Source organism: Aplidium turbinatum, chromosome 10 (genome assembly GCF_918807975.1).
Source record: "Aplidium turbinatum chromosome 10, kaAplTurb1.1, whole genome shotgun sequence".
Taxonomy (NCBI): Eukaryota; Metazoa; Chordata; class Ascidiacea; order Aplousobranchia; family Polyclinidae; genus Aplidium; species Aplidium turbinatum.
In genome coordinates, this window is record NC_137481.1 from 22,695,891 (window position 1) to 22,722,675 (window position 26,785).

Here is a 26,785-nt window from a genome sequence, read left to right on the forward strand (position 1 = left end):
CTGGAAGATGATACGTGGTCTAGAGATACAGTAATAAAAGTGCTTTTTGGGGTATCTGACTTTTTAGATGTGAGTTGCATATATAATAAACAAACAGAAAACTTCAAAATGTCAGTCATTGGGGCAAAACGGGACAGAGCTGCTTGGGGCAGGATGGGACATCTGTTCTGCTTATAATGGGCGTGGCAATTTTGTATGTGATTTTTATGGAGAAAAGTAGTCTGTCATTTTGCCCTGATGTAATTACGTGTGCTGTAAATGCAAGTCATTTTTGAAATTACAAGATATTATCAGTAGATTTGTGGTTTTACAGGTGATTCCTCCTATGAACAATACGCGTCCCGTCCTGCCCCAGGTGTGGGGCAAGATGGGACAAATTAATTTTTTTTGTTTTAGTTAATTATAAGGTCATGCGATACTAACTGAGTCTTTGTATCTTGCTGGTTGGTAGTGGTGTGCAATAGAAATAACATGATACCAAAGTTAGCGATATTGATAAAAAGGAATTCTGCAAAACATCGATTAAAGTTAAGTGTCCCGTCCTGCCCCACCTTCCCCTATATCTTTGAATTCATTTCTTCGTTACATGGGCCGTAAAGAAACTTTTTGGGCTTTTGTATAATTTTGGAAATTATTCAAAAATCAATCCTGTGCCAATTCTACTTTGCAACTGCCCGTCTTTAACTAAAGGCTAAGTTACTTACACACACGTAGGCTACGGATCGCGCCGCTGTTCATCAAACTCTGATCTGTTTCCTAAAGTGCAGCGGTGAATGTTATTCTTGTTTAGCTAACGCACTATTTACGTCGCTTCATTAAAACGTTAGGCCTACCTACATTCCTAAACAGCTCTTCTTAAAGATTGAAATATGTGGTTAAGACCAATCTACACCTGAAATGGTCAATTAATAGGCTACCGGTACATGTTCTATCCATAAGCCTGTCCTGTTATCAGTAGTGGATCCACTTGCCATTGAAAAACAAAACATGTAACTTTTCTACGTTATACAAAATTTTCTCACTTGCTCAATTCCACCTAACCAGCAGTAGCCTATTGGACACACATGTTCTCAGCAGTGGATTTAAGAAGTAAAATCTTTTATGGGCTCTATAACTATGAAAATAATGCCAAATTTAATAGTAAGCACAATGCCCACTCAACTAGTTATCAGTTTGACCCAGTCCAATGTTAAAGAGGTCTGAGTTGAAACACGACCTGTAGGCTATAAGCTACTACCATCCTTGATACCACGGGAAAATGCATTTTGAGGTCAGGTCTCCATTCAGAGGCACGGATACAATCATAGCGACATCCAGGACTATGGTTTGGCTTTGTTTGAGTGAAGACTCATGTGTGTACCCGGGTTTATTCAGCTCCACTGCGATCGAATTCTAGATTTGAACACGGCACGGCTTGAAAAGTTGTTTACCGTTGCAACAACTGTCGTCAAATTTTATTTGCTCTGATTAGAAAACACAATTTTCAAGAAACCTCTTTATACGAACAGCAAAAAAAAAAAAAGTAAAATACTGACAATAACGAAAAAACACATCTAAAACACAGCAGTTCTTTTCATAAAGATCTTGTCCTCTCCTTGCTTGATCCATCTGAGGATCTTATCGACCACAGCAATCGCCTGTTGTTTGGTTACCATCGGGTTGAAGACGGCGTATAACTCAAAGCCGGTGGCAACCTGAAAGAAAACGTTGAGTGCAGTTGGTTATGCGCCCTACTTTACAAACGAAGAAATGGCAAGATCAACTGGAGCTGGTTCGACTCTCTGGGTGTCGAGTCTTGAGCAACGCATTTCAAGGACAGGTCTCCAGACAGAGGCACCTGAAATCTGTGACCGGGCGTGTGTCAGTGGTTCAAAGCCTCTACAAGGATGCAAAACTGTCGGGATTAAATTCAACAAAGATTTTCTCGGTTCGAGGGTAAAAATTTCAACAACGTTAAAAATTAGAAAATTTGCAGTCCAATCTCAGTGGAAAGTTTTTCTAAACATTGCTTCAGAGCCTTGTGGCTAAAAATACTTTGACCACACTCTCCAAGTTTCAGCTAAATTGTAGTTCAAATAGTTAGTTTATAGTTTCTGCACACCCCTAGACTACATGATGCTCACCCAAGCCAGCAAGGTCTCTTCGTCGGAGACACAGTAATGGAGTTTAAGTGGAGCTGCAGCGTTATGGATCTTCCCATGGAGATGCTGGTAAAGGTTAAACAGTCGTTGCTGCTGTGTTGGAGTGTTGTAAGGGCTAATTATAGTCGGACTTGTGTACTGCAAAAGAAACGTTAAAGTTATGTTGCGGCTACGTTAATTTAACGTTACAAATGAACTGAAAAGAGGCAAGATACCGATAGTCATCGCTTTTAGATCAAAGATCTCATAAAACACAATAAATACAAGGGAAATATCAATTCACTTGAAATGTTAAAACTTAATTTCACCAAAATTAACAAGTATGTTAACCAGGGCTGTGGAGTCGGGCGAAAAATATACGACTCTGACTCCTCGGTTAATAGCTGGCCGACTCCAACTCCGGACGCACCAAAATCCATCCGACTCCACAGCCCTACACATTGTAACACCATGCAATGCATACTAAACCCGGCAACTTACTTCACTTGGTGTGCGGCTTGGATGAACAGATTTATAAAGAAAGTGGCGAGCATCGGATATATTAAGTTTCTCGACGGTGTACTCTTCTTTGCTGCTTGCCAGTCTCAACGCTTCCAGGCAGTTGTGCCTGGTCAAAGACGATTATGTTTGACGTAATAACTGTGACGCACAATGGTGGGGCATAGAGGGTTGTAGCCACTGACCACTCTATGCAAAACAAACATGTTACTAAACAAAAATATTTTATTTCAACCATAGGGTTTAAAACAGCTCTACCGCATAAGCATAGTGACATACACCTGCCAGTCCTGCCTGCATAAAGCACGCAGGTGGGTATGATAGTAGTAGTAGTAGGCCAGTTTTAATCCGGTGATGTCCCCGTTACCGAGGGTGGCCGGATTCACCTCCAAACTTGATGACCTTGGAAAAATGATAAATGACATGCTTGAAGGTGGACACAAAGTTTGGATTTCCTTGATTCAAATATTTGTATTGCTAACCTCACAGAAAAAGCATTAAAAGTTTGTAAAGGGAATCGGATTGACTGTGTCACGATTCCTGGTCCACACGTGCTATTCCCATCAATCCGATGCTTACAATCGCTTTCCTTTTACGTCGCCCAGCTGACAAAGTCCGTCTTTTTTATATTGATTCAATGTTGGCAAACGTATGAATTCATGTCAAAAGAATGGATGCTGCTAGCTAGGGTCTTCATAGCATACATTCAAGCACAATACTAACTTGTTGAGCTTCGCCACGACTTTCTTCTTGCACTCACACAGAGTGAAGAAGGCGTCTTTGTCAGCGGACAGTAGAATGAGGCAAGTTTGAAGGGTCTCGTCCAAGTAGGAGATGTGGGCGTACAACAGCCCATTGGGGCTAAAACTAAAAGACGAATTATTTATTATTACTATTATTTTTCACCGTCTTTTCTAAATTTCTTGAAAGATTTTTAGTACTTTGTTACAAAATGCCATAAAAAAACGATACTTTCTGACGCACTATAAAAGTTTTAGTGCATAATTATCTGAAATTGTTATCTGAAATTATCTGAAATTGTTAGATCCTTCTAAAAAGTAAAAAAATCTAAATGTGTTAAGTTAAGCTTCTAGGTGACAGGCAAGTCTCAGGCTTTCCAAAAAGTGGCCATAACAGTTGGATTTGCAAAATTTAGCAATTTAACGTTGGGCAGAAATGCTTTGCACAGGAAAGTGCAAGTGGGCTTCTTGGTCATACCTTTTAAGAATGTCATGCTGTTTGTCTCAGTGGTGAAATTTTTGTATTCTGGTAGTAGTGATCGGGCTGCTAGTAACTTGGGACAAAAATCAACTGAAACATCCAGTTCCTAAAGTAAAGTTAGCCTTTCCATTGTATGACTTTAAATAGTTACAATTGTTAACCAGACCTTTTTCTGTGAAAAAATCAAACGCTAATATCCAGTGAAACAAATAAATAAAACAATCAAGTGAAAGACGCTCACCGTGGCAGACATAATGGGAACCAACTTTCCCCAGCAAGGAAGGATGTTGACGACCCAGTGACAAGGTTAAGCAGCAACTGGAGATCAGTGGTCTCTAACTTATGCTGCTTCAAATGACAAACACTGACAATTTTTCTGCAAAACAAAAAATACTACATATTTCTCTTTCTTTCTCTGTAGGTATCACAGCTGATTCAGCCTCGATGTACAAAGATGTACCAGTTGGATACATCGGTCAACAAAACACATCATTTGCTATAAATAAAGAACGTTATAGTAGTGAGGCGTGTAAATTTTCTTTGACCATGGCTATCTGACGTGTTCGAGAATGATGGTCTTGGTAATGATGCCAATAGTGAGATCATAAATCACTATTGAGGCTGGTTCTAGCTTTAAAAGTTCACTTACATTTTGATTATCTGAAGTCAGGTGAAAGAGCATCTTGTGCGACGTGCGTGTCAGTTGTACCAACCAACGAATATAATACAGATAAAATTAAGCGGCTGAATTAAGTGATTAAGAGGCTTGGGATTTGAAATATGGCTACAATTTTGATTTTCAGGCTAAATTTGCATTATAGGCTACTATTATATCTTTGAAATGATAGTTTTGAGAATCTAAATTGCCAAAGTATGATCAATGAATCTCAAATCACTTCAAAACTCCCAGTTTCTTAAGAAAATAATAATCTTTCCCGGTTAAACAGCTCAAAATCGCACAAAATATATATGAGAGTGAGACAAAAACGACATTTATTAACTACTTGCGATTTTGACTGCTATTAAGTGTAGCAGGTCGTCCTCCAGTCAAATGTCAAGATTGTATAAGGAATATAAGTAGGGGCGTGAGACCAGAGGGGGAGGGGTACCCAAAAATAGTACTGTATATCCAATTTTGTTTTGATAGATATACTAAATCTAGGCTGTATACCAAGTTTTAGGTCAAAATATTGAAAAACCCTTCATTAGGGGCAAAAAATGTGATTTTTGACCCCAGCGAGGGAATTTTTTTCATAAAAATTAATTTTGGGTATAAAATCTGACACAGTTGAGGGAATCAGTTGATTTAAAAGTGTATTCCTACTCATTTTTCAGCAATGAATCCATTTTTGGTGGTTAAAATCATCTATCTCATGTAGAAAGTGGCCAAAACTTGGTTTTCTTCCTAAAATACTGAAAAAATACCCCTCAAAAAAAAATTATTGTAAAAATCTTCTTGCTGTGCCCCCCACATCCCAATTCCAGTATTTTAAGCCCTCGTGTGGGATGGTAAGAATAAATGCAAACATTTTGGTGCAAGAAAAAGTGAAAAAGCTCTTGAAATGGCCAAATGGTGCCATTTATGGTATACACGCGAGAATTTGAAAATTTGCTTCATTACATAGCACATAATTAACACATAATATATATATACACAGTATATTGAGCACAAGGATAGACTATAGTCATTAGTCAGTGCTGTATCCCACGGGTGGATGTTCTTCCCAATGCATGTGGAAATTCAAGGGTTTGTATTTGACTCCTTCTTTGTTTGTTTATTATATTGGTGGGGGGAGATTGAGAGATTAGCAGGGGATTATATCAGGTGTTTTGAGAAGAATATTGGGAGCAAGTCTTTTAGGCGCTGACAGTTAGGCGCCGGTCAAATAGGCGCGCACACTGTGGCGTCTGCATATTTAGGTGCGGAGCACTGTGGCGCCCGTTCATTTAGGTGCTATTCCTAGTAAAGTCTGCAGATTGTATGAGCTTGGCAGGAAGGGCAATGCTTTTCACACAATATGTTATATTGAACAGAAAAATATGTTGTTTTGTTAATGCGCGTGCATTTATTTGTTGTTAGTCATGGCTTCAGTGAGTGAAGCTGCTTTATCCGGCAATGCTTTTTACACAAAATGTTGTATTGAACAGAAAAATATGTCATGGCTTCAGTGAGTGAATCTGCTTAAACCGGCATTGAACAGAAAAATATTGTTTTTTTAATGCGCGTGTTCGGCATTTATTTGCTGTTAGTCAGCTGTTATTTCCGAACATGACTGAGTTCACTTTTAGTTATACTGTATAAGTCAAATAATAACTACACTACATCAGAAAAAAGTATACCGTAGCTTATATTCAAGCGGGTGGTAGGCTTGAGTGAAGAGTAACTTAGTTTCCCGCCAAAACCCTGACTAGGTTTTGCCAAAGCTGAGCTGATACAATTCGCAGACTTTACAAGGAATAGCACCTAAATGAACGGGCGCCACAGTGCTCAGCACCTAAATATCCTGACGCCACAGTGTGCGCGCCTATTTGACGGGCGCCTAACTGTCTGCGCCTAAAAGACGTGGACCCAGAATATTCACCTCTGATGTGTCCCAATATTTCTATGTTGCCATAATGAATGTTTATTGTTTATGCATATCAGAATTATGTTCATATTTACTAATATTTAGATCAGCAATTGTGCATGATATTGATACACTTAGAAGGTAGGTTTTGCTTTGTTGAATAGAGCTTCGATTTCTTTGGCATTTTTCAAACAGAATTTGTTTGTTCTACCAAAGTCCCACTTTCCTGTAATAATAAGGCTTTTTCCATTTTCATTTGCAAGGATCTGTTCTACATCAACTTTGTCATCAACTGGTTTTTCTGCATGTACCCAGTAAACATTCTTTTCAGAGTCCTTTCTCACAAGATGTTCAATACTATAATCTTTGGCTGAAAGCATCTCCTTGAAGTATCCAATATACCAAACTACAGGATCTCGTTCCACCATAATGTAGCGCAAAGTTCATTGGCCTCAAAAAGAGAAATAGGAGCAGGTTGGTTCGAGATTATTGCCAATGCGTCTTCATTGGTAGGCAATGCTACATGAGCAGATGATATTGCTGTGCCATAGGAATCGCCTAACAGTATGCATAAATTTTCCACCTTTTCTTCAATTGAGATTCTACTTTGGCGGTATAATTCTGGATTAGATGCTCGTTCATGAGGATGAGTGTGAATAAAGAATGCTAGTTCAGTGCATACAATTGATTTAGTATTGTTTGGATGTTGTTGGAGCACAGCCAACAACTCATCTTTGGTTGTGCATGGACCATTCCAGCTCTTGCATGAAGTGAGAAGTTTTGTGATGTAATCAGTGTGCTTTTGTTTTTTCTCACACTTCTCTGCCAGTCGCTGTTTTCTCAACTGCTCTTGGGAATCTGACCATTTGATACTCATCAAATCAAGAGCTGATTTCACAGCTTTTGCACATTCTGAGAGTTTCTGTGAGCCAGTTTTTGCCAATACCATATTATCTCTCAAAGTCTGTCCATTGTGTGTACGGTTGCGAAATTTTGCTGTTTCAGAGTAGCGGCTGAACGTTAAGAGCTGCCTTTCGCATGGTAAGTTGTTGGTTGTAGCAGAAACAAGAACATCATCTGGTATCAGTGTTTAAGTCAGAAGCCCTGGAGCCTTTCACACAGTTTGGTCCTGGGAAACCATATTCCCTTCCACATTGGCGTTGGAGACATTCAGCACTTCCTTGACACATGAGATGGTACAGTTTTTGCTCCAGCTCTCCACTCAGGCAAATCTCCTCCCACTTTGATTTAACCTCATAGTCTTGGAGTAGAGTCAACTATTCTTTTAAAAGCTGCTGATGCAATGGCTTTAACAGAGATTTTAGCTGCACTGCATCCAACTTTCCCACACAATTCATTAGAGGGGATGTAAGGTGTTGTCCAAAGTAAGCAAGCATTCTCAATTCAGTGATGAAAACATCACACTGTATGTATGTAAATACGATATGCTTGAGCCAACATGTTGTTTGCTGGTGTTTCATCCAAAAGCTTTTCAAACAAGGGCAATGCTTGAAGTAATCCTGCAGCACACGAACCAAGCTTGCAAAACCTTCTTTCAAAGTATAAGACCATTTTCTTCTGTTGGTCATTTTGGATGCACAAATCACTAACATGATTGCTCAGTGAGCTGAAATTCGTGCTTTTGCCTGCAGTAAAAATGGTACCATTTTTTTCGCTAGTACTAAAAATGGTACCATTTGGCCATTTCAAGAGCCTTTTCAGTTTTTCTTGCACCAAAATGTTTGCATTTATTCTTACCATCCCACACGAGGGCTTAAAATACTGGAATTGGGATGTGGGGGGCACAGCAAGAAGATTTTTACAATAATTTTTTTTCGAGGGGTATTTTTTCAGTACGGTATTTTAGGAAGAAAAATCAAGTTTTGGCCACTTTCTACTTGAGAAAGATGATTTTAACCACCAAAAATGGATTCATTGCTGAAAAATGAGTAGGAATACACTTTTAAATCAACTGATTCCATCAACAGTATCAGATTTTATATCCAAAATTAATTTTTATGAAAAAAATTCCCTTGCTGGGGTCAAAAATCACATTTTTTGCCCCTAATGAAAGGTTTTTCAATATTTTGACCTAAAATTTGGTATACAGCCTAGATTTAGTATATCTATCAAAATAAAATTGGATATACTATTTTTTGGGTACCCCCCCTCCTGGTCTCATGCCCCTAATATAAGTCGCAATTTTTTGACCAATTATTACTTTTGTTGAAACGTATAATGCCGTGCATCTTACAAAAAGAAAACACTGTAAAAAGAAGACAAGAGCTTTTCCTTGTTGCCTAGAACTTACCCAGAACAAACAAGCACAGCATAAACAAGATCATTAGTTTTGGCCTGCTGCAATGCCTGCCCTATCTGGTCACGTATGGACACAGCTAGTGGCAAGGACTTCACAGCACCGAGCAGGTACTGAGGATCGGAATCCATGGAGTTACACAGATGATCCAAAAACTTGTCGGTACCTGCAAAGAAAACGGCAAAGCATAGCAAACAACCATGATAAAAGTTACTGGTAACGCGTTAACAATATCATTACGTACACTTTGCATAGTGGTGAGATGCATGAATTTTTAACCTGGGGACGATAGACCATCAAGGGGTTCACAGGATGATATTTGGGGGGCCATATAAAGTATGTAACAAAAACAAATAACTGATTATGAATTAATCGCATAACGTCTGTGTAATTTCTAATGTTTTGTCTAACCTAAAAAACACCCCGATCAGAAGGTCTGTCAACTTCTTATGGCAAAAAATAATTAACTTAAACCACATTTTTTAGATTCTAACATTAAATGTTCTTTTTTTCACAATTAACTTCATAGCTGTTGCGAGAGCTTATTTGGGTACATTCCTACTTTCACTATAGCACAATCGTCAATACAGCATTTTCTAGAAAACGGTTGGAATCACATTTTATACTCAGGACTGTTATCAAGTGATTTTTCATCAATTTGACTTTGAACTAACATAGGTGACCGAAAATGTGCCAATTTCTTTGTATATATTTGGGATCGACAAGGCTGTTGTCATAAAAATTAAGAATTTACACCCTAAAAAAGGTTAAGAACCATTGGAATGATGGTTATGCTCGCCTTCTATGCTATACCTTGGGTTCAATTCCTGTACTCATTCTGTCTAACTAGCAATTAAATGGATAATCGCTGCGGTTGTGTGTCACTGGAGGTTTTTGGTTGTTTAAGATTTAAGTATAATCTCAAACATGACATGAACATGATGTTCCCTTTTAACAATGCAACGTTAAGCAAAGATAAAAGTTTCAAAAAATAAACTGCAAACTAAATACATAACGCACATGCTTCAATACCCACACATATCATATAATCGTATACACTACGATACCAGTGCTGAGTTTACTTTTATATTTACCTGTCAATAATCGACGCAAATCAAAGTTCTTCTGCGACTTATAGATTCGATTCAATTGATATAGAGTGACCACGCTTATTATAGAATCATAAACATAGCCAAGATGCAATTTCACCTGAGAAAAAAAATGGTACATCTACTTCGACAAAGTTTAAGCATGCTGTTAACTGCATGATGTGTGGGTTAAATCTGTAGCATCACCACCGCGCAGTCATGTCAAGTGCATGAAGTATCTTCTGACATGATTTAAAAGTAACGAACTAAGTGACCACAGAAACACATTTAAATAAACAATGGGAGGTTGAAACGATAAACATTGAATAGCATATGTACTGTATTTAATACTATGGGCTTGAATGCTCTAACCAGCTACATGTATGTGAATACTTGATCTTAAGTAAAACATGCACTGTTTTGTCTAAGAAGCCTATTGACATGTGAAACAACATTAGCCATCTAAAGTATTTCTATATTTCTCACTTGTTCAATGGTTTTTGATGTTGAACAAATTGCTACAAGGATAAGAGGAACTTTGATTAAAAACACAAATTTGTATTTTCCAGCTTCAATGCTCCTGCAAAAAAAAATTAAGTTATCATTATCAACCTATTTTAATTATGCAGGCCACGAATTAATCCTCATATAGCATGTTTGGCCTGTCTGTCTGTTGAGAGCAAAGCCTTCCTCTCCACACCTCACAGTCTACTGGTTTGGCGCAGTCCATGTTCAGGGGTAAAAGGTTGTGCTTAACAAGTTTTTCCCAGAAAAGTTTTGGTCTATCTTGACCATGCTGCAACGTTGACACATTGACCTAGCCTATTCTATTATAAGATATCTTATTAAGTACATATACAATTATACACTATACAGCAGGGCTACTCAACTGGCGGACCGAATCCGGACCTTCTGAGTGTTGAAGGTGGACCTCGGGCTTCTGGAAGAATAACCTCATTGCCACATTTTAGGGCCTCTTTAAACAGATTTCTATTAGGAAAAAGCAATTTTTTGTGATTATCCAAGGAGCTGGGGGCTTCGCCCCCAGACCCCAAACGCTTTGCCGTTTTTTTTTCTGATGTGCGATCCACACAGCTACACTACAAAGAAACACAATACATTTTTTCCTTTCTTATTTCTTTGTTTACAAGTGTCAGACAAAAATCCAAGTCGTGTTACATACTACCTGAAAAGTATTTCGGTGCTCGTAGGCTACTAGTTGTTTAATTTTCGTGGTTGCATATGAAATATTCATCAGACCGCAAAAATATTCAACTTGTCAAAATGGACCTTTGCTAATATTAGTTGAGTAGCCCTGTTATACAGCAATAGAGTTAGACATATGCAAATTATATACGTATATTATGTGCTCATTATACATGAGATTGATTGGAGATAATTAGGTGCCAGAATAGTATCAGTATTGGAGCCAGTGCTGCGAGATCCCAAATACTGCAAGACATGAGTTTTTATGGCAATTTTGAATTTTGGAAATAAAAAATAACGTTTTTAACAGCTTGCTCCGAGATTACACTAAATTTTAGTTGTAACACATGGAGACTACAATGTAGGTATTTCTCATAGATCACAATCCATACTATTACTAGAAATATGTCTTTGATGATACTCTATTTGTACTACTTTGGACATTTTTTCATGTAAATTGTAACATGTTATGCTGGCGCTAGAGCTCGACCAATATAACTTTTTCAGGCCAATACCGATATTTATAAAATTTTTAGACCGATACCGATATATACCGGCCGATATATATCAGCTACGAAAAATTTGTTACCAACAAAGTTATTAAGCAACAAACCAGTTTAAGAAGGTTGATGCATTAGTTGCTGTAATGGAAAAATCATTCTTAACACTAATCACAAAAAATACCATACAAAAAAGAAACAACCCAGCCCTCAAAATTCGTTTTTGCTGAAGGCGGACAAACGTGTCCGGTCTGAATTCTTCGCCATTTATGAGCTATGGCTACAGTTTGGAAGGCTTTTTAAAATTTCAGCGAAGGCTTTCATCAGACCAACGAGGTGCGCTTGGAGAGCGACTTGGAGAGTCAAAGCGCCGTGTAGCTGCAAAACGCCACATAACTGATTAACTTCCACCGAACGAGGTCGTGTGACTTCTTGCGTCACAATGCTCTGGGCACGAGTCGGAAAACTTCTACAATGACGCTACTATTTTCTTCTGTGCAAAGTTTCACTAAACTTTTGTTTGGGTTTATTTTTGCAATTTCTACAATGACACTACTATTTTCTTCGGGTCTGCTACTATTCGGTGAGTCCGATTCGGTGAGAGCCTTTTTCGGTGAGAGCCCTATTCGGTGATTTTTTTGAATTTTTTTTTGAAAATTATCGGGTACCGTAGCCTAATTAAAACCCCTAACCCTAAAACCCCAAACCCCAAAAACCCAAACCTCCAAAAAAACCCAAAACTCCCAAAAAACCCCAAAACCGCAAACCCCAACCCCCAAAAACCCCCAACCCCAAAACCGCAAACCCTAAAAACCCCTAACCCAAAAACCCCCTAACCCTATAACGGCAATGATAATTAGGCTACGGCGCGCAATAATTTTTAAAAAAAACTCACCGAATAGGGCTCTCACCGAATCGGACTCACCAAATCGGACTCACCGAATCGGACTCACCGAATCGGGCCATTCCGATTTTCTTCTGTGCAAAGTTTCACTAGGCTTTTTTCTTTGAGTTTAATTTTGCGTGTCCTGTGAGCGAAAGTTAATTTTCCCTGTGCCTTTTTTTTCTTACTGTAATACCAAAACTTGACAAATTTTGCTACATCTTGCTGTGATAGCCTACTCGTATGATCTAATTTTGTAACGAATCTTGCCTTATCAATATCATTCGTAGATCAAAGCCATACATTGTGACATAAGACTTGAAATAAGTTGCGCATGGTTAGTGTAGAAGTACACCGGTACTCCCATCAATTCTTAGCAAAAAATTCACCATTGTTACACTGACTGATTCAATGTCATCAATCGTTGAAGCAACGTAAAACTCGAAAGTTTTCCTGCTTGAATAGAAGCTAAGGGATACAGTATTAACATTTTCTAGATGAGCGCACTAGAATGGGCGAAAAATTATATTCTCGCAACAATTGTTCGTGCTATGCAAGCACGTTTGAGCAACTTGTGTTTCTTCTAAAGGCATGTATGGCTGGTTTTGAGTGTGCTTTTACTGGCCGATGTTTATTGGTGAAAAATAGCCGATACAATATATCGGCTACACCTGATATCGGCCGATACATATCGGCTGACCGATATCTAGCTGGGGCCCATAATTGTTTGTAGAGAAAATCATTTTAGCCTTATAGATGACAATCTGACATATTCAGAGTGCAATCAAATGTAAAATTTGCACAATAAAAATTTATTACTTTTATAACCTAACAAAAACATCAGCTCTGTTTGCTAAAATATTAATCTGATCTATAATTAAAAGCCAATAACAAACCTAATTGTATCATTCCGAGCTTGAACATGGGATACAATTGCTAACATTACGCCCATCTGTGATGACAATTTATCTTCGTTTCCATATCGAGAGTATACTGGTTTTCCAGCTTCTGTCAGAACAAAGACACGCTCTTTTTCCCGCCATTCCATTGAGTGTATAAATTCTGACTCATCGTCTTCAGAAAGTAATCTTGTCAATCGTCGTTGGTGATGTAAAATTTCTTCTTCTGCATCAATCGAAAGGGATTCTTCTAGCTGATAAAACAGTCTTTGAACATAAATAAGGGGAGCAAGTCTTTTAGGCGCAGACAGTTAGGCGCCGGTCAAATAGGTGCGCACACTGTGGCGTCTAGATATTTAGGTGCGGAGCACTGTGGCGCCCGTTCATTTAGGTGCTATTCCTAGCAAAGTCTGCAGATTGTATCAGCTTGGCAGGTAGGGCAATGCTTTTCACTCAAAATGTTGTATTGAACAGAAAAATATGTCATGGCTCCCGTGTGTGAAGCTGCTTAAACCTGCAATGCTTTTCACACAAAATGTTATATTGAACAGAAAAATATATTGTATTTTAATGCGCGTGTTCGGCATTTATTTGTTGTTAGTCCAGGTTTGCGTCGGCGAAAGCTTTATCAATAAGATTTTTCAAGTTTCCAAACAAGACTGAGTTCACTTTTAGTGAGTCAAATAATAACTACACTAAACATCAGTAAAAGATATACCGTAGCCTATATTCAAGCGGGTGGTAGGCTTGAGTGAAGAGTAACTTAGTTTTCCTTTAAGACCCCGACTAGGTTTAATAACGAGCAAAGTCGCACCATTATGCTTGCAACTTGTAGCCAGGGTTCATATGCCCTATAGAAATGTATTTATGTAGTACCTAGACTCTAGGTACTAGACTCTACGCTCTAGGTCCTAGAGCGTTGTCTCATACGAACTCGCCACACGACCAATTCATCCCGAGTAGAAGTCATCTCCACACGCGCATTAACAAAACAACATATTTTTCTGTTCAATATAACGTTTGTGTGAAAAGCATTGAACTACCTGCCAAGCTGATACAATCTGCAGACTTTGCTTGGAATAGCACCTAAATGAACGGGCGCCACAGTGCTCCGCACCTAAATATCCAGACGCCACAGTGTGCGCACCTATTTGACCGGCGCCTAACTGTCTGCGCCTAAAAGACGTGGACCCTAAATAAGTATCAACCTAATTAGGTATTTCACCTAATGGTTTATGATTCACAATAAGTAGACAATGGGCCATTTACAACAGTATAAAGTAGGCTACAAGGTGTAAGATGTAAAATGAAAAGTTCACTGACAGTGCAACCTCTACGACACCACGACAATGCAGTTTGTAAACAATTTTAGACCTAACGCTGTAAAAATTTTGACCAATGTTTGACTTTTTTTGACAAGTCAAAAGTGGCACAACTTCAGATGAACTAGATTTCAATAGCAATTCGTTCTTTTCAAACCACTCTTAAAACAAGTATATATATGTATAGTTTGTATACAAAATGTTATCAAGCAAAAAAGTTGTTGAATGTAGTAGGAGCATATTTATTTCAATTATATACATACTGTGTGAATCATCAATGCTGTATATACGATGTTTTTTTTTTCTTTCTTTTTATATAATAATAATCACTCATTATGCTACGTAGAAATAAACAAACACTATCAACTTACCAAAAACTAACACTAAAAACAAGGAATTTAGTAGATTGATTAAATAAATCATTAATTTTTTGTGTATAACATGTTTATTTTATTCTTGAGCATTTTGCCAAAATAAAACAGTTGCCTGCATATATCAAAGGCTGAATTAAGAGGAGTTGACTGTATAGGCTATGTTAATTGTCTCACCAATTCTAAGATAGCTGCTTCTAGAAATGTTTAAGCCAACAAACACTTGTTAAATCTATACTTACTGATAGATCAGTGCTAGGAGCAATGTTTAAGCCAACAAACACTTGTTAAATCTATACTTACTGATAGATGTTCCTCATCTTCAGGAGTGTCTGGCCTTTCAATAGAATTAAATGAACCGACTCCTAATGACTCAGAAGTGGTTGCAGCCAAAGAGAGCTGAGACATATCTAATGCTGGTAATCTTGCATCACTTCTATGATGACTGTTTGTTTCTTCATGACTTGTTTCCATTTTGTGTGTTGTGCGCAATACTAACCAAGCTAATAAAAATTTGACTTAACAGTAGCAATGATCATGGTATTGGTAACACCTATAAATAAACAGTAAATCTCCCTTTAAAATAAACAATAAAGTTGGTAAAAAAACAACCACACAAATGCTGTAATCACTAGGCAAGCCAATCCACATGATATCACAACGTAGCTTCTGCGAGCTTTACCGTACTTACAGTTACATTGTTTCTACAATCTACATTCTCTAACATCACCTATTATTGCTTCTGGAATCAGTGTAGTTACCCTAAAAGCTCTTCATAGTTCATTTCTGCGTTTCTCCACAACCTGGGTCGACGCGTTGTCATCATGAGGTGTAGCCTTGCGAGCACTGATGATTCAGTCAGGCAAAGTTATAACTCCCTTACTTGATTTGGGGTGCAACCTAGTTCGTCCGGGCCTGAACAGTTCGTATCCTCAGTTCGTACCCTGAAAAGATCGAAAGAAAAAAATCAAAAAAGCCAAAGTTGTTGTTTGGAGTTTCCGCAAACAAACAAACTGAAAAGATCGATAGAAAAAATTGAACAAAGCCGAAGTCGCTGATCGCAGCTTCCGTTTTTCCGCAAACATTTAAAAATTTCCGGTAATGATCCTAAGAGTTTGCCGAAGTCGCTGATCGCAGTTTCCACAAACATTTTAAAAGGGTTAGGGTTGAGGGTAGGGTTGCAAAATTCCCGGGAATTTTTAGAGCCGAAACTTTCCATGGAAATTTTGGAAATTAATGGGAATTTTGGGGAATTTTCGGAAATTTTTGGAAACTTTCAAAACAATGTTAATTTGATGTTGAAACAGGAAAATAATGGCTTTATACTGTTTAGAATAAAAGTAACTATGTATATCTAAAATACTTAAGAACATACAAACACATGGTTTAGTTTAATAACTCCAAAAATGAATCATCACCAATCTGTTTTTTTTTACAAAGAAAAACAATACTGAGTCAGTATTACAATACTGAGTCAGTTACAAAGTCGTTGTTCTAGTTGCTGCCGGTTAGCATCTCCTCCTGCTAGGCTTTCTTCAGATGATGTACTAATGACTGTTCTGGCAGCGTCATCGACTTCAGAGTGAACTTCAATTTGAGTTGACTTGTCTTCACACGGCTCAAACAATGCCAAGTTTGACCTGACTGACAAGTTTTTCCACCCTTCTATTTGCGAGCCTATTGCCGACCTTGGTGTGAGTGTTCCAAAATATGATCAGTATTTTTTTAAATATTGAAAAAGTATGCATAAGCCTCATTCTTAATTAACACCACATTAGTGTTGATATAATTAAAGAAAATAAGAAATGCTTAAGATAGGTTTTTGATATTTTTTTCTAATTGATGAAATATTTAACAAATGTTTTAAACATAATAAATGCCAAATGAAAATTCCCAATATTCCCGGGTCCTTCAAAATTCCTGGAAAGTTTCCAAAACTCCCGGAAACTTTCCACCCCTAGTTGAGGGTTAGGAAAAGATCGAGAGAAAAAAATCAAAAAAGCTGAAGTCGCTGATCAGAGTTTCCGCAAACAAACAAACAAACTGAAAAGATCGAGAGAAAAAAATAGAACAAAGCCTAAGTCACTGATCGCAGTTTCCGTTTTTTCGCAGTTTCCACAAACATTTTAAAATTTCTGGTAATGATCCTAAGAGTTTGCCGAAGTCGCTGATCGCAGTTTCCGCAAACATTTTAAAAGGGTTAGGGGTTGAGATCGGAGTTTCCGCAAACATTTTAAAATTTCCGGATATGATCCTGAGAGTTTTTGATTGTTTGCGGAAACTGCGATCAGCGACTTCGGCTTTGTGCTATTTTTTCTCTCGATCTTTTCAGAGGGAAATTTTTAAAATGTTTGCGGAAACTGCAATAGGCGACTTTGGCTTTTTTAAATTTTTTCTCTCAATCTTTTTAGGTTACAAACTGTTCAGGGTACGAACTAGGTTGCATACCTTGATTTGACTACAGATAAGCTGCCAAAGATTGATTCAACTTGGCATTACTCCAAAGTCCAAGGATGCAACCTAATTCGTACCATGAACAATTCGTACCCTCAGTTCGTACCTTGAAAAGATCGAGAAAAAAAATTAAAAAAGACGAAATCGCTGATTGCAGTTTCCGCAAACATTTTAAAATTTTTTGCAAACAAACAAATCTCTTAGGATCATTTAAAGAAATTTTAAAATGTTTGCGGAAACTCCGATCAACCCTAACCCTTTTAAAATGTTTGCGGAAACTGCGATCAGCGACTTCGGCAAACTCTTAGGATCATTACCGAAAATTTTAAAATGCTTGCGGAAACTGCGATCAGCAACTTCGGCTTTGTTCTACTTTTTCTCTCAATCTTTTTAGTTTGTTTATTAGCGGAAACACCCTAGCCCTAAACTTTAACCCTTTTAAATGTTTGCGGAAACTCCGATCAACCCTAACTCTAACCCTTTTAAAATATTTGCAGAAACTGCTATCAGCAACTTCGGCAAACTCTTAGGATCATTACCAAAAATTTTAAAATGTTTGCGGAAAAACGGAAACTGCAATCAGCACTGTTTTATTTTTTTCTTTCGATCTTTTCAGTTTGTTTGTTTGTGGATACCGATACTCAGATACCCTAACCCTTTTAAAATGTTTGCGGAAACTGCGATCTTTTTTTAATTTTTCTTCTCGATCTTTTCAAGGTACGAACTGGATGCAACCTAGTTTGTACCATGAACAGATCGGAACGTCAGTTCGTACCTTGAAAAATCGAGAAAGAAAATTAAAAAAGCCGAAGTCGCTGATCGCAGTTTCCGCAATCATTTTAAAATTTTCCCCATGAAAAGATCGAGAGAAAAAATAGCTCAAAACCGAAGTCCGCTGATCGAAGTTTCCGCAAACATTTTTCCGCAGTTTCCGCTAACTCTAACCATAGAGTAATCTATGCTCTAACCCTAACTGATCGCAGTTTCCGCAAAATTTGTTCCGCAGCTTCCGTTAACCGTTACTCTAATTCTAACCATAGAGTAATCTATGCTCTAACCCTAACCTTCGCTGATTGCAGTTTCCGCCAACATTTTTCCGCAGTTTCCGCTAACCTTTACCCTAACCATAGAGTAATCTATGCTCTAACCCTCGCTGATCGCAGTATCCGCAAACATTTTCCGCAGTTTCCGCTTACCCTAACCATGGAGTAATCTATTCCATTCTCCAACCCTAACCCTCGCTGATCGCAGTTTCCGCAAACATTTTTCCGCAGTTTCCGCTAACGCTAACCCTCGAGTTTGTTTCAAATTGTTTGGGGAAACTCCGATCAGCGACTTCGGCTTTGTGCTATTAAGCTACAATCAGCGACTTTGGCTTTTTTTCTCGATCTCTTCAGGGTAAGAACTGACTGTACGAATGGTTCAAGGTACGAACTAGGTTGCACCCGTACGAACTGACGGTACGAACTGTTCATGGTACGAATTAGGTTGCAACCAAAGTCCAAAGCTTATATGAAATACAACAAACTTCAAGTGTGAAAACGCCAAACAAAACTGCTACTAGTATTACAGTACTACAACAATGCTAGCCAAACATAATAGCCCTTCTGTTTCAACTTATAACTTTTAAATAAAATGCCATTGTGCATGAGAATGGCAGGGTTTACAAGCAATAAAGCATGCACAACATCTTCTATTAAATGCATCAACTAAAATATTATCCATGAAACTTGATCAGAAAAGTGTCTTTCACAAAGATCAAAAATTGCAAAGGCCAGAGTATTGAAACAGCTGGCTCATAGGCCCAGTAGAGCGGTTCAAATTCAGGGCTAAATTTTGTTTTGGAAATGTTTACGGGCTATCCTCTCAAAACCTTCTTTTTGCTGAACATCTTGTGCAAAATACTTTCGAAAAATATTAATGTTTAAAGGTGGCTAAAGCCCCCAAAATTTTGACGTTTTTGACAAAGACTGCAGACTTGAAAGGCCGTCTTTAAATGTAGCATTGTAGCAAACCTCGCAAGTCGCAAGACGCAAAGTTAGCAAACTTCGCAAACTATAAGGTTGCCAGATGGTACTTCTTTTTAATTATAAAAACAATAAAAACTATTAATAAACTACAGTAGGAAGTGCTCAATGCTAAGCAAAAAAGCAAAGCAGAGCGAATTAAATCAAATATAGTTATTCCTATCTGAATCCTTAACAGCCTGTTTTACCTTCAACGGATCATCAGAAGGGTTTTGTAACGGACCATCAGAAGGGTCTTTAACGGATCATCAGAAGGGTGCATGTTTTTTAAAACCCTTCTAAATATGTCATTTGTTTAGCATTTCTATTTTCATCTGTAAAAAGCTATCAAAATCTCTGCTTTGTTGGTTGTGGTTAGTTTTGATATAAATAAGTTTGAAGCAATGCCTTTGCGATCAACATTTGTAAGATATTGAAAGTTATAGTGGTTGGTTGGTTTTGAATCTTTTATTCACAGACTGACAAAGCCTTGATTGGTTATTCCTGGTAGATCCGTAGGCCTATACGTACTTGTAGACTGTAGAGGCTCTTGACACAGGGCCGGTTACCGAGATTGGTAGAGTGGAGTTTTCCGATTGTTGAAATCTTGTTGCCGGGGAATTATTCCATTCATCCAGTCCGCCCCGATAGCTCAATTGGTTAGCGCGTCACTTCTGGAACAAAGAAACTTCAAGATCAAGCGGCGCTGGTTCGACTCTCGGGGTGTGCGCTTGAGTAACGCACGTTAAGGACTGCTCTCCATTCAGCGGCATCTAATGGATGGAATAGTTCCCCGGCAACAAGACTTCAACAATCGGAAACTTCACTCTGTCAATCTCGGTGACCGGGCCTGCGTCAGTGATCCGAAGCCTCTACAAGTAGGCTATGCGAAACTGCCAGGATTAAGCTCTGCAAGAAGCTTTCCCAGTCCGAGGATAAAGATTCAATCAATCAATCAATCACTAGGTGCCGTTGAATGGAGAGCAGTCTTGAAACGCGTTGCTCAAGCGCAAACTCCTAGAGTCGAACTTGCGCCGCGTGATCTTGAGCCGGGCGTGTAACCATTGAGCTAACAGGGCGGACTACACAATATTAACACAACATCAAAGGTGGGCACCCGCTAATTTTAAAGTAGCGCGCTACCCGCTACTTGGGCCAAAGTAGCGCGCGCTACCGCTACCCGCTACCAATTTACAAAAGTAGCGCGCTACCTGCTACCGCTACTCGGGCCAAAGTAGCGCACGCTACCACTACTTCTTCCGCTACTTTTGTCTAAAATGACACTAGGAAACACTCAAGTCCCTAGTGACGCAAAAATGACCTTGAAAACGAATGTTATCATTCGTTTACGCTGTCATTTTAACGTCGTTACAGAAAACACATTCTTAGGGAAATTTATTGTTACGCATCTTTCAAAAACACGAGCATTTCAAAATGAGAGTCACTAAGTCCTGCCCACATTCGCTTAAGCAGTAGCGTAGCCAGGAATTTTGAAAGGAAGGGGTTTTGACGACCCAACGGCGGGGGGTCTGGGGGGCCTCCCCCAGAAAATTTGGAAAAATTATTTTGAATTTGGTGCATTCTGAGAGCATTTTCAACAAAAATGTAGTTACGAATATTCCTGTAAAATGGTGGTGTCTGGTGGCATAGCAAAAGGATAAGATCATGTTTTCTTCGGCATTTTTCGGAAATAAAGCTAAGTCTCTATGTTTTCTTGTTGCTAATTCCTGGCTAAGATGTTTGGTATTGGCAAAACTTGCTCTTTTAATGCAATTTTGTTTAAAATTAAGCTATTTTTTTAGACTGAAAGCATCATTGTCAATATCGTGACGTCACACGCGTGCCAAAGGGGGGGTTGTAACCCCCAAAACCCCCCTTGGCTACGCCACTGCACTTAAGCACATCTTTTCCAACAGAGAAAAGTCTCTCCCCTGCAGCACTGAAAGGAATGGGAGTGTTGTATTAATGAACAGATGTTTTAACTCGGTATTCGAAAAGCTCAAGGACTTGCTCTTGTCCGAAAAAAGACGTCCACAATTGCTGCTTCCTTCTGCACTGACGTTTCACGGGATGGCGCAAACACTCCAAAAAATACATCCTCGGAGTCATGACTGGTGTTGGTGTCACTCTTCTTGGTATCAACCTGGCTTGATGTCAGCATCATCAGCATCATTCGTGGAAACGTAGTGCAGAAATTGTAGCCACGACTGTAGTGTATTGAAATGTGATTATTATGTTATGCTTATGACCGGTTACCAGAATATCTTTTGGCAACCCTGGCAAGTATCCCGGAAGTACATTCTGTTGTCAGTAATTAATCAAAGTAGAAGTGCATGTTATTTCTGTATATAATACACCAGTAAACAGACAGAATATGACATTTGGCGACGAGGAAAATATTTAAATTTGTAGCCTATTAGTTCAAGAGGTCCAAGCAGACAGTGAATTGTTCTTATCGTGTTGTCCAAACTACTAGTGAGCATCATGAATGGAGCTGCAGTTACCTGCGAGGTGTCAGCTGTATTACCCTTTGATGTCAATGGTGATGCACAAAACCAGGGACAACGTTGGAAGCGATGGAAACGGGCGTTTTCATTGTATATCACTGGAAAAGGTGTCACCAGTGATGAACAAAAACAGGCTCTGCTGCTGCACACTGCTGGTGTGGATGTGCAAGAAATTTATTTTTCTTTGGTTCCAGACAATGAAGGTAAAACTCTTCAAGAGACTTTAACATTGTTGGATGATCATTTTCTTCCTAAGGCTAATGTACCTTTTGAACGCCATGTTTTTAGGCAATTGATGCAAAAACATGATGAGCCGGTGAACAAATTTGTTTGCAGACTGCGACAACAGGCAGCTATGTGTGAATTTGGTGATTCATTGGATACCCAACTTCGTGATCAAGTAATTGATAAATGTCATTCCAATCAATTACGACGAAAGTTTTTGGAAAAAGGAGATGTGCAGTTAAATGATATATTAGCTATTGCTAGAGCACATGAAGCAGTTAATTCACAGGTTAAGATGATGGAAAGAAAATCATTAGAACCAAGCATGCAGCATGAAGTAAATTCAGTTCCTATACAAAGAAAGAGTAACATTAAGTCAAAACAGGGAAAAGACACACAAGAGTGTTTTGCATGTGGATTATTTGGTCATTTCAAATTTGACAGGCAGTGCCCTGCAAGAGGGAAGAAGTGCAACAAATGTGGAAATCTGGGACATTTTCAAAAGAAATGCAGATCAAAAGTAAGGAATACAACACAGTTTTATCAACAAAGAAATGCAAAATCTAAAACCTTTTTAAAATCTAATGCCAATCAAATAGATAATTCAGGATTGGGTGAAAATGAATTTGGAGCATCAACTAATGTCTTTTCAATGAAAAGTTCAACACATGGGCTGTGCAGTGTAAGTTTAAACATTGGTGGTGTGTCTGTGGGAGACATGTTAGTTGATTCCGGTGCATCATGCAACATTGTGAACAAGCAAACTTGGGAATGGCTGAAGACATGTAATATTAATGCAACAACAAGGAAATCTGCTAAAACATTGTACGCGTATGGAAGTAAGAAGCCAATTCCAACATTAGGAACATTTACGGCAAAAGTTGAATCAAAAGTTACACAAAAAGTATGTGTTGCTGACTTTGTTGTAGCAGATACCGATGGACACAGACTATTGGGCAAAGACACTGCAGAGACTTTAGGTTTGTTGCATGTTGGTCCAATACATGTAAATGGTGTTAAATCTGGTGCTAATAATGTTGAACCTCAAGTTGATAATGACATTGTGTCTAAGTATGATGGTTTATTTACTGGTGTTGGCTTGTTAAAAGATTATGAGTTAAAATTGCATATTGATGATTCTCTTAAGCCAGTAGCTCAACCTGTTCGAAGAATACCATTTCCGCTGAGAGAAAAGGTAGATGTGAAGTTAAATGAACTGCTTGATGCTGATATTATAGAAGAAGTCCCAGAAGGACCATCAAGTTGGATCTCTCCATTGGTAGTCATACCTAAGAGTGATGGTGACATTCGCATTTGTGTTGATATGCGACAAGCCAATCAGGCTATTGTTAGAGAGAGACATCCAATTCCCACTGTTGAAGAACTGTTGTATCAACTCAATGGTAGTACTGTTTTCAGTAAGTTGGATTTAAAATGGGGTTTTCATCAGATAATGTTGGATGAAACGAGCCGCCATATTACAACATTTGTTACACATCGAGGTCTATACAGATATAAAAGGCTAATGTTTGGACTGAGTTCTGCTCCTGAAAAATATCAGAAAATTATTTGGGATTTATTGAAGAACTGCGATGGTGTTGCTAACATTGCAGATGACATTGTCATTTATGGAAAAGACAGGACAGAACATGACAGTCGATTACATGTGGTACTGGAAAAGTTGTTAAAATCTGGATTGACTTTGAATAAAACAAAATGTCAGTTTAGAATGTCAAAGCTTACATTTTTTGGACATGACTTGCACCAACAAGGGGTAAGTCCCAGTGCAGAGAAAATTGCAGCTATTCAAAAAGCACAACCTCCAACTTCAGCTAGTGAAGTCAGATCATTCATGGGTCTTGTTCAGTTTTCAGCTAAGTTTATCCCAAATTTAGCAACCATTGCAAGGCCTATACTAGACTTGACCAAAAAGACTGCAAAGTTTCAATGGCATAAAGCACACCAAGATGCATTTTTGAACTTAAAAACAGTGATCACAAAGGCTGATACATTGGCATATTATCGGAATGACTGCAAGACAAGAATTGTGACAGATGCATCTCCAGTTGGTCTAGGTGCTGTGTTGACTCAGTTACAAGATGGAGTGTGGAGAGTCATTTCTTATGCATCTCGAAGTTTGTCAGATGTGGAAAAGAAGTAGGGGAAGGTCGGGGCCTATGAGCATATTGGGTCCTATGATCCACCCCTCTATTTTTTTAAATAAAAAGTTTTGCCACTCCGTTTCAGCCGAGATCTTTTCTTCATGCTTGAATGCATTTCCCACAATTGCCAGGACAATCTCCTGTGAGAATTCGAAGCGAAAGGAGGGTTTCTTTATTTTTATGTTGAAAAAGTAAATTTTGAGGGGTTCGAAAATTTTACTATAACTTCCTAGTTTTTGAACAGATATTCAAATGGTTTAATTTGGTGACAAGTAGTGTCCTTTTTAAAGGAATAATGAAAGAAGTGCAGTATTGAAGTTAATAGTTTAGCGTCAATACATGTGAATTTGTCAATATGGAGAGTCGGCACCTATGAGCCACCTTGTGTGCTGATCCTATGAGGCCGGCTCATAAGATCCTACTTGGTTGAAATTCAGATCACAATTAGTTTATTGTTAGAAAGTTGTTTATTTATTTTTTATGTTTAAGCTAGTTAAGATTATAGTAAATTGTTTATGTGTACTTTTCAATTTTTGTTTAACAGTTTAAGATACAAATGTAGGCTATATCTGTACATAAGCGATTTCAAAAATTAGTTCACAAAACTGACCATAATGCCTCGAACAACTGCTAAAAAAACTCATCGTGGTAAATCGCTGTTCCAGTTTCCTCTGTAGTCATAGTTCTTCCTCCACCCATCACTACTGGGTTAACAAAAAGAGTGAAGGGAATTAGAAAAATTTTGATTGACTTTTCTGCTTTTGATCTTGTGTGAATAGCCTGTTAGTAGCCTATAGGCTATTCGATGGATCGATTTTGTAAGCTTGTGATCATAAAAATGATGGCACGGTTGTGGCATGCTTAATTTTTTTCATACTTTCTAGCCTTCTAGGCCTATATAAATCTGTCACTTATAAAAAAAAATGTAGGCCTAATGTGATTATTAGAAATTACTATCTTTTTATTTAAAAATTATGGAAATCTTCCAGTTTCATGATCACTTAAGCCTCTATATTCAACTTATCACGTCCCATTATCTTGCAAATGTGTTGTTGTGTATTCATGTAAATGTATTCATCGATGTATTCATGTAAATACGTTTATTCTTTTGATTGTACTGGTGGCTCATAGGACCCCACGCGTTGGATCCTATGAGCCACTTCAACAAATTTACATTTTTTGCTCCACATTAAAAATCTGACAAGATACGAATTTTCTCTTTGGTGATTCAACAGGTTATATCACAAGTTATGCCAACATGAAATATGAGGTGAAAATATTCAGAAATAAAAGAGTTATGGGACTAAATCAAAAAGGGGGATCATAGGCCCCGACCTTCCCCTACAGCCAAACGGAAAAAGAAGCTCTAGGGTTGGTTTGGTCTTGTGAAAGATTCAATTTGTATGTATTTGGAAGACATTTTGAACTTGAAACAGATCATAAGCCCCTGCAATACATTTACACGAAGAAATCAAGACCATCAGCAAGAATAGAACGCTGGGTATTGCGTTTACAATCGTTTGATTTTAGTGTTATCTATCGTCCAGGGAAAACTAACATTGCTGATGCATTGTCAAGGCTAAATAAAGAGCCCTATGAAGAAAGCAGAGATTTAAAAGAACCTTATGATTATGTGAGATCTATTGTTCTTCAAAGTATGCCAGTCGCTTTATCTACAGAAGAACTTGAACAAGAATCAGCTGCTGATCCACAATTGTCAGAAATTAGGGACTATATTCATTCAGGAAATTGGTCCAAGTGTACAGACACAAGCTTTTTGCATGTAAAAAATGAACTGTGTACATATGGAAACTTGTTGCTCAGAGGGACAAGACTCGTTATACCTGCTACATTGCGTGAAAAAGTGCTCAATTTGGCACACGAGGGTCACCAAGGCATTGTCAAGACAAAGAATCGATTACGCACAAAGGTGTGGTGGCCAAAGATCGATGTTGATGCAGAAAAGATGTGTAAACTTTGTCACGGATGTCAAGTCACCAGCGATTTTTGCAGACCAGAACCAATTGCTCGGGTATTGCCACCAAGTGGGCCTTGGCAAGATTGTGCGGCAGATATTCTTGGTCCATTACCAAGTGGTGAGAACATTTTAGTAGTGGTAGATTACTTTAGTCGTTTTTACGAAATTGCAATCTTGAAATCAATCACAAGCGAAAAATTGATTCAAGCGATTCTGCCCATGTTTTCAAGGTTTGGAGTACCTTACTCATTGCGAACTGATAATGGTCCACAATTTGTATCGAATGATTTTGAGAATTTTCTAGAAGAATATGGAGTAATACACCGCAAAACAACACCATTATGGCCTCAAGCAAACGGTGAGGTGGAACGACAAAATCGAACATTGTTAAAGGCAATCAAAGTTGCTCAAGTTGAAAAGAAAGATTGGCGGTATGACAT

General features: G+C 38.3%; 1 protein-coding gene across 2 annotated transcripts; it reads right to left on the bottom strand.

The window, feature by feature from the left end:
- Positions 1-1,414: 1,414 nt before the first annotated feature.
- Positions 1,415-15,913, bottom strand: LOC145778478 (protein SAND-like). Of its 2 annotated transcripts, none has more exons than XM_082589960.1 (11): positions 15,897-15,913; positions 15,317-15,566; positions 13,318-13,574; positions 10,319-10,412; positions 9,839-9,953; positions 8,739-8,910; positions 4,102-4,236; positions 3,363-3,506; positions 2,622-2,748; positions 2,124-2,279; positions 1,415-1,694 (listed from the first exon to the last, which is right to left on the bottom strand). In XM_082589960.1, exons 2-11 carry the CDS (start codon positions 15,485-15,487, stop codon positions 1,554-1,556), a joined length of 1,512 nt encoding a protein of 503 aa, XP_082446086.1. In that variant the 5' UTR covers positions 15,488-15,566; positions 15,897-15,913; the 3' UTR covers positions 1,415-1,553. The 2 variants fall into 2 exon arrangements, with proteins under 2 accessions (XP_082446086.1, XP_082446087.1); XM_082589961.1 differs by lacking the exon at positions 15,897-15,913 and adding an exon at positions 15,775-15,794.
- Positions 15,914-26,785: the final 10,872 nt, after the last annotated feature.

Coding starts and splice junctions, on each gene's coding strand:
- LOC145778478 (XM_082589960.1), bottom strand. CDS start 15,487: ATGGAAACAAGTCATGAAGAAACAAACAGTCATCATAGAAGTGATGCA. Junction 9,954..10,318: donor CATCAAAAACCATTGAACAA/GTGAGAAATATA, acceptor TTTTTTTCTCAG/GTGAAATTGCATCTTGGCTA. Junction 8,911..9,838: donor TTTGCGTCGATTATTGACAG/GTAAATATAAAA, acceptor TTTTCTTTGCAG/GTACCGACAAGTTTTTGGAT.